General features: G+C 47.2%; 1 protein-coding gene across 1 annotated transcript in view; it reads left to right on the top strand.

The window, feature by feature from the left end:
• Positions 1 to 563: 563 nt before the first annotated feature.
• The window catches only part of LOC115404130 (NXPE family member 3-like), a 15,876-nt gene continuing 7,619 nt past the window's right edge, over positions 564 to 8,820 (top strand). Inside the window, exon 1 of the mRNA XM_030113336.1 lies at positions 564 to 652. Within this exon, the coding sequence (XP_029969196.1) occupies positions 564 to 652 (89 nt within the window). The remainder of the gene's footprint in view (positions 653 to 8,820) is intronic.

Below are 8,820 nucleotides of genomic sequence, written 5' to 3'. Positions count from 1 at the left end.
TACATCACTCTCCCTTGCAAAAAGGTTGCGCAGCCAGAAAATTACCGTTGTTGGGACACTCAATAAGATTTACAGAGAAATTCCCCCTTCTGCTCGAGTGATAAACAGCAATGACTTCTGCACCCAGGTGTTTTCCACAACTGACACCACTCTGATAGTGTATGCAACCAGCCTGAAGAAGATGGTCTACCTGTTGATCAGTATGCACAGTGTGATTCATACTGAGAACAGCCGCAAAAAAAAGCCAAGCACCATCACCCAGTACAATGCCACCAAATGTGGTGTCAATGCCATGGAACAAATGGTGTGGGCATACAGTGCACTGGCAGTAATACGGAGATAGCCCGTCACTGTGTTCTATAACATGGCTGACATGGCAGCCCTGAATGAGCAACTGGTCAGTGTAAATGGTTTAGCTGCACGCAGGGGCTACGAATATGCAACACAATGGGCTTGTTTGTAAAACAATGAAGGCAGCTAGCAGGCTGAGATGAGTGGGAGGCTAACACATTATGATCACAACGAGCGACTGGTCAGACCACATTCCATGGCATGGAGATCGGATGAGCCTCTTCAGCTCGGATCAAATCATACCACGTCAGCCTTTCTGGGTGCCAGCCCGCCCATCCAGTGCCAGGACCAGGTCTCCCAGGTAAAAAGCGATTTCCTTTTTTCACAGTTCTTTTTATTCTGTTTGGTTCATATTAATAAGTAAAGCCAGGTTTGGCTATGGCTGATTCTTGTGTGGAGCAGAGTGGCTTTGCAGCACAGACTACACACCCACAGACTACAGCACAGACTGCTATGCAACTGAGAGATTGTGATTCCACTTGTTTCAGAACTGTTTTTTTCTGTTTGATTCATATTAATAATCAAAGCCAAGTTATAGCTGTTGTTGTTCATTTTGGCTGTTGTTGCTCATCGTGTGTGTGTGTGTGTGTGTGTGTGTGTGTTTGTGTGTGTGTGTGTGTGTGTGTGTGTGTGTGTGTGTGTGTGTGTGTGTGTGTGTGTGTGTGTTTGTGTGTGTGTGCGTGTGCGTGCGCGTGCATGCGTGTGTGTGTGTGTGTGTGTGGAAGAGAGGGGGGGGGCACACATAACTATGGCAACTGAGAGGAAGTGATTATTTTGTTTCATATTTCTCATTTATGGCTAAATGTCATGTGCAACTGGCAACTGTGTTGAGAGGAATGTGTATGTGTTTGAGAGAGGGAGTTAAACTGTTGTGACTCAGTGTAGATGTGCGTGGGTTTGTGATGTTGGCTCTGGACTGATACATCCTTCAAACCATCGCAAACCCCCCTCCCCGATCCCGAGGGCTTTGCAATTTGAAAAATAGATCTTGGGTCCAAAAAGGTTGGACACCCCTGGATTAGATGATGCGGGAGTACACTGTCTGCAGAGGAACACAGCGCTGGCCAGTCGCCGTGTTCAACATGATAGACATTGCAGCGCTGAATGCTTATGTTCTGCGTCAGGCATGCACCATGGAGAAGGACAGACGGGTGGACTTCCTGGTGAAACTCACAAAGTATATAAAGTATAAAGTATTTTAGGTGTTTGAGTATGGAATGTGATGAAAGGCAAAGGTATGGGTGGTAGATTTCTCTGCCCAATGCAAACTCAGTCTGAATCACAAACACAATGCAGGTCAGGCTTGACTGTCATTGAATAAGTGTATGTTGTTTCCCTCCCTTTCATTGTTAATCCACCGAGTTTTTATACTAAGGATTCTTGGAGCAACCAAGTAAAGCAAAGGCAGGATTCACACCACGGACAAATTTTGAGAAACTGGTCTTTATATTTTGTTTACTTATGGTTTGGAAGAGATTACCCTGGTTTATGAGAAATCCACTTGTTGTTATAACTGATAAAAAAAAGTGGCAAACAGTATGCTTCATAATTTCTATACAGCCAAGTTATCAGTTATGATCCAGACAATGTTTGTACTTGGACTAATTCCTGTGTTTGTAATGAGTGTGTATTGACACTGCAGAAGAGAAGGTTCTTAAATAGACTGAACAGAGTGATTATAGAAATTAGTATGAACTTTGTATTTATATTATAATTTTAAGAGCTCATCGCATCAGTCTCTGCCGCTCACTCTCCAGCAGAATCACATGATGACCATGCTTTATTTCATTGGTTGTTGCGCTATTTTTGAGCGCTCCTTTCTTTTTGATTGACAGGTAAGTAAAAGTATGCTCTATAAAATCAATCAATCTCCTCCTGCTGCTAACAGTAAAATCTGTTTGGACAGTACAAGGCTCCAGTCATACAATATTGCACGCCCCAGCTGCTGAACAGGACAGGGAAAAAAAAAGTATGCTCTATATTCAAGTAAAATACAAATTCTTTTTAAAAATGTATTTAGGCACAGTAATCAAATATTTGTACTGAGTTGATATACGCCACTGCATTGCGTCATGTTAAAGAGAATATACACTAGATGGATGAAACATCAAGTGAGCTGTCATTCGACATGTATGGGAAACCAGAGCCTCTGTCCAGTCATACAGGTTTGTTCAGTCAAATGATGAGCTAATAATACAGGCATCTTGCCCCAAGCTACCAGAAGAGGAACAATAGTAGCCACCAGTGCATCAGAAGATTTAGTAGTCACTTAATGTAACTCCAGTTCTACGAGTGTATTCATGCCACTTACGGGCTTCGCTATTGATACTCCTCTTGGCACCAGCCAATCCACTGAGACAAAACTGAAACCTGTGGACCAATCCTAGCTGTGTGTTGGCACATCACCACGCCCCTCATCATGTCCCTCGGGGAGGGGCGTGGTGGCATTCCAGGCTCCGAAACGGAACCATCTTCTCCAGGCCCCAGCACTGACCCATCAAGCACCAACCCAGCCATTCCTGGACCCAGCACTGGCCCAGCTACTCCAGACTCAGGCACCCACCAAGAAGCTATTCCAGGCCCTAGTGACCCAGCCTCCTCCACCAACACACTTACTCCAGAGCAGGGGTCACCAACCCTGTTCCTGGAGAGCCCCTATCCAGCATGTTTTCCTTCTTTCCCTGTTTCAACACACCTGCTGGCATCAACAGGCTCGTTACTGGGCTTTGCTCTATGCTTGGTGATTAGAGAATAATTAGATTCAGGTGCATTGAATCAGGGAGATAACTAAAACATGCTGGATAGGGGCTCTCCAGGAACAGGGTTGGTGACCCCTGCTCCAGAGGGTTTACAGTCAGGTCGGCACCACTCCAAGTCGGCCCCGGCCAACTCGGCACCGCCCCGGGATACAGTCAACTCGGCATCAAGCCAAGTCGGCATCAAGCCAAGTCGGCATCTCGCCAAGTCGGCCTCGCGGTCGGGGGGGCTCTCGAGTGGCCGAGTTGGTCGGTGCTGACTTGACTGTAAGCTGCTTACCAACTCGGCCAAAAGCGTCTTTCTTTTTTTTTTTAATCACGATGGTGGATAATGTACCTGGGAGCTTCATGTTTGACGTCCGAGTAGCTAGCTACGAGCGCGCAGCGCTTAGTGGCTGTCTGGTCATGTGACCGGTCCCAAGGCATTCTGGGAATCGTAGTGCAGCGATGCCGGCTGCGCCGCAACGATTTGCAGTTTTTTCGTGCCGGTGTCGTGCCAAAAAGTGATTCTCTGCCATAAAGTGATTTCCGGTCTGCGGGCAGCTGAAAAGCACAGCTTCTGTGGCTCTGCAGCAGTCTTAATTGGGCTCAAACAAGTTTGTTTCTGATCATCCAACGATGTTTATTTGTGTTTGCGTTTGATAGCCTCCTGTACGTCCAGTTGCCTTATATCGCTGTTAAATACCGGCAAGCTAGTTGACGATTTTAACCTGGCTTGTTGTTATGCTAATAAAGATGTGTAAGGAGCTGACACTTTTTCTTTTCTTTTTTGTTTTTTTGCACTAAAACTACTAGATTGCTCGACAGAGTAATTTCATCCCAAGCAGTGCGTCGTACGGAAATCACTTTCTGGCAGAAATCAAGTTTTGGCTGATTCCAGTCCGCGGAATCAGCTTTTAGCAAGCATAAGCTGATTTTGACATTGTAATGTCCCTTTACTCATTTTTAAAGTGGTATAAAGTATTGGTTTTACTCAAATGTTGTAAATGTGACTCTGCTGTGTTATATTAAATCATTTTGAGGCAAAATATTGATCCATATGCAATACCGGAGGCATGAATCAGCTTTTGGCAAGCAAAATAAGCTGATTTTGACATTGTAATGTCCCTTTTCTCAATTTTCAAACCGTACAATGCACTGCTTGGGATGAAATTACTCTGTCGAGCAATCTGGCAATTTTGGTGCAAAAAAAAAAAAAAAAGAAAAGAAAACGTGTCACCTCCGTGATATATCTTTATTAGCATAACAACAAGCCAGGTTAAAATCGCCAACTAGCTTACCGGTATTTAACAGCGATATAAGGCAACTGGACGTACAGGAGGCTGTCAAACACAAACACAAATAAACATCGTTGGATGATCAGAAACAAACTTGTTTGAGCCCAATTAAGACTGCTGCAGAGCCACAGAAGCTGCGCTTTTCAGCTGCCCGCAGACCGGAAATCACTTTATGGCAGAGAATCACTTTTTGGCACGACACCGGCAACGCCGCTTCTCCTCACGTAGCAGGCAGGGGACTGGAGGACAAACTGTGTGGTTATGGTGACTGACAGGTTAGAGGTGGAGAATGGACCTGGAGCTTCATGGTTGACGTCCTGTTTGAACCGAGTAGCTTAGCTACGAGCGCACAGCGCGAGCGGCTGTCTGGTCATGTGACCGGCATGTGATCCGCGAACGCCGCCTGATCAAACCAGTTGTCTGCATTATAATTTTATTGTAATGTTCTCCACCCCTGAAGTTTGGTCATCCAGTACAATTAGATTTACAATTAGATCTAAAACATGTAGGGTCACCGCTCCTGAGGACTGGAGTTTGACACGTGATTTAAATGTATACATGACGACCGTCATTTCAGTGAAATGAAATGTATATAATATTTTACCGGAGGGCTACGTTTATGAGCTTATGAACGCCAAGAAACCATATGAACAGCTTAACATGTACTACTGGTAATCGTTTGATATTACAGTCCCAGTTGCTATTACTGTTGACGCACACTAGATGGCGGGCAAACCACATTTACAACAAAATACATGCTTTTGCAAATGACAATGTTTGTTAAAGAAAAGAATAATGACTGATAAACTAACAATGTTGATCAGAAATGAACAAATCAGCATAAGCATAATGCAATACAGGTATTATGTTGTGGTTGGGATGCAATACAACAAGTATGATCGAGTTCGTCATGCAGCTTCGGTCTTCCTCGGTTTCCACTGATTGGGTAAAAATAAATTAATTTTACTGGCTGACCAAACTTCAGGGGTGGAGAACATTACAATAAAATTATAATGCAGACAACTGGTTTGATCAGGCGGCGTTCGCGGATCACATGCCGGTCACATGATCTGGTCACATGACCAGACAGCCGCTCGCGCTGCGCGCTCGTAGCTAAGCTACTCGGTTCAAACAGGACGTCAACCATGAAGCTCCAGGTCCATTCTCCACCTCTAACCTGTCAGTCACCATAACCACACAGTTTGTCCTCCAGTCCCCTGCCTGCTACGTGAGGAGAAGCGGCGCTGCCAGCACGAAAAAAAACTGCAAATCGTCGCGGCGCAGCCGGCATCGCTGCACTACGATTCCCAGAATGCCTTGGGACCGGTCACATGACCAGACAGCCGCTAAGCGCTGCGCGCTCGTAGCTAAGCTACTCCGACGTCAAACATGAAGCTCCCAGGTACATTATCCACCATCGTGATTAAAAAAAAAAGAAAGACGCTTTTGGCCAAGTTGGTAAGCAGCTTACAGTCAAGTCGGCACCGACCAACTCGGCCACTCAAGAGCCCCCCCGACCGCGAGGCCGACTTGACGAGATGCCGACTTGGCTTGATGCCGACTTGGCTTGATGCCGAGTTGACTGTATCCCGGGGCGGTGCCGAGTTGGCCGGGGCCGACTTGGAGTGGTGCCGACCTGACTGTATCCCGCTCCAGAGGATGTAAGACCTTACCCAAAGGTTGGTTCAAGAAAAAAAGTTACCCAGCAGAAAAAGAAGAGAAAAACTTTTATTCTCACTGACACACCTGTGCAGGAGGCACTTGAAGCTGAAAGGCAGGTACAAGGGAAGAAAAGACTGTTCAAAAAGAAAGGCGAGGCCACCAAACATAAAATGCCAAAGAAGCAAAGCACAGGGAAGAAACAGAGGGCAGATACAAAAAGAGAAACTCCAGATGACTCCTCATCGGAAGAAAATGAGTCCCTGTGCCTGGTCTGCATAGAGCCATTTTGAGATAGCCGCCCAGGAGAAACATGGGTGCAGTGCATGACATGCAAAGGATGGGCACATGAAGAATGCACCCCTGGCAATTCAGTCTACATATGCCAAAACTTCAACTCAGATGAGGAGTCTGACGAGTGAGCTCAGGTTTTGTTTGAGGTTTTGTTTTGTCCCAGGAGCAGTTTAAATGACAGTTTCATAATGCATGTTTCCTAATATTTCGTTGTATTTCTTGTCATTTCATAAGATGCATGGCAGGCATATGTATCTACATAAGCTGTGCCAAAACTACAACTCAGAAGAGGAGTGTGACGAGTGAGATTTTCTTTTGTTCGGGGACCAGTTCAAGTGTCAGTTTCGCAATGCATGTTGCATAGTATTTCATGTGATTTCATGAATAATAAAAGTAATTATTCTCATTTATTCACTTTGAATAAAAAAAAAAATAACAGCAATCATTTTGTCCTGGTTGCAAAATCCAGTGTGACATCTTACCCCACATGGTGTGACAACTTGTGTGACAAATCTCCATTAGACTGCTTATAACTCTGCACTGACACAAGATCTGAAATGACATGAATACAAAATATATACCTGAGACTTTGGTCTTTCATCTGGTACATATTTTTTTCATATTATGGTTTGATTCCAATCTATATATCTATATCTATATCTATATCTATATCTATATATATATGTATATATATATATACACACACACACACATATATATACATATATACATATATATATATATATATATATATATATATATATATATATATATATATATATATATATACATGAGACATGAGTGTATAAAGTGTGACAATATGCCCCGGTCTCCCCTACTTTTTTAAGTTTGCATACATTACAAATACAGGAATTACATGACCTGCCACCTTAAAGTGGTGGGGGAGTTTGAGTGCCCACGTGATCCCAGGAGCTATGTTGTCCGGGGCTTTATGCCCCTGGTAGGGTCTCCCATGACAAACAGGTCCTGGGTGATGGGCCAGACCAAGGGCAGGTCAATAGCCCTTATGAATATATTACAATCGAGGCCCGTGACGTCGCCCGGTATGGCGCAGCCGGGGCCCCACCCTGGAGCCAGGCCTGGGGTTGGGGCTCGCAAGCGAGCGCCTGGTGGCCGGGCCTTTGCCCACGGGGCCCGGCCGGGCTCAGCCCGAAGGGGCGACGTGGGCCGACCCTCCGGTGGACTCACCACCCGCCGAGGGAATCGTAGGGGCTGGGTGCAATGTGGATTGGGTGGCAGCCGACGGCAGGGTGCCCGGCGACCCGATCCTCAGACACAGAGACTAGCTCTAGGGACATGGAATGTCACCTCGTTGGGGGGGAAGGAGCCCGAGCTTGTAAGAGAGGTTGAGAGATACCGGCTAGATATAGTCGGGCTCACCTCCACACATAGCCTGGGCTCTGGAACCCAACCTCTCGAGAAGGGCTGGACTCTCCACTTCTCTGGCGTTGCCCGCGGTGAGAGGCGGCGGGCTGGTGTGGGTTTGCTTATAGCCCCGCAGCTCAGCCGCCATGTGTTGGAGTTCACCCCAGTGAACGAGAGGGTCGTATCCTTGCGCCTTCGGGTCGGGGATAGGTGCCTCACTGTTGTTTCGGCTTATGGGCCGAACAGCAGTGCAGAGTACCCGGCCTTCTTGGAGTCCCTGGGAGGGGTGCTAGACAGTGCTCCGACTGGGGACTCCATTGTTCTACTGGGGGACTTCAACGCCCACGTGGGCAGCGACAGTGAGACCTGGAAGGGGGTGATTGGATCGCATGGCCTCTCTGATCTGAACCCGAGTGGTGTTCTGTTATTGGACTTCTGTGCTAGTCACAGTTTGTCCATAACGAACACCATGTTCGAGCACAGGGGTGTCCATAAGTGCACTTGGCACCAGGACACCCTAGGGCGGAGGTCGATGATCGACTTTGTTGTCGTGTCATCTGACCTTCGGCCGCGTGTTTTGGACACTCGGGCGAAGAGAGGAGCAGAGCTGTCGACCGATCACCACCTGGTGGTGAGTTGGATTCGCTGGCGGAGGAGAAAACCGGACAGACTTGGCAGACCCAAACGTGTTGTGAGGGTCTGTTGGGAACGTCTGGTGGAACCCTCTGTCAGCATGGTTTTCAACTCCCACCTCCGGGAGAGCTTCTCTCATGTCCCGAGGGAGGTTGGAGACATTGAGTCCGAGTGGACCATGTTCTCCACCTCCATTGTCGAGGCAGCTGCCCGGAGCTGTGGTCGTAAGGTCTCTGGTGCCTGTCGTGGTGGCAACCCCCGAACCCGGTGGTGGACACCGGAGGTGAGGGCTGCCGTCAAGCTGAAGAAGGAGTCCTATCGAGCCTTGCTGGCTCATGGGACTCCCGAAGCAGCTGACGGGTACCGGCAGGCCAAGCGAACTGCAGCCCGAGCGGTTGTGGAGGCAAAAACTCGGGTCTGGGAGGAGTTCGGGGAGGCCATGGAGGAGGACTATCGGTCAGCCT

Source organism: Salarias fasciatus, chromosome 17, assembly GCF_902148845.1.
Source record: "Salarias fasciatus chromosome 17, fSalaFa1.1, whole genome shotgun sequence".
Taxonomy (NCBI): domain Eukaryota; kingdom Metazoa; phylum Chordata; class Actinopteri; order Blenniiformes; family Blenniidae; genus Salarias; species Salarias fasciatus.
This window is presented reverse-complemented; position numbering and strand designations above follow the sequence as displayed.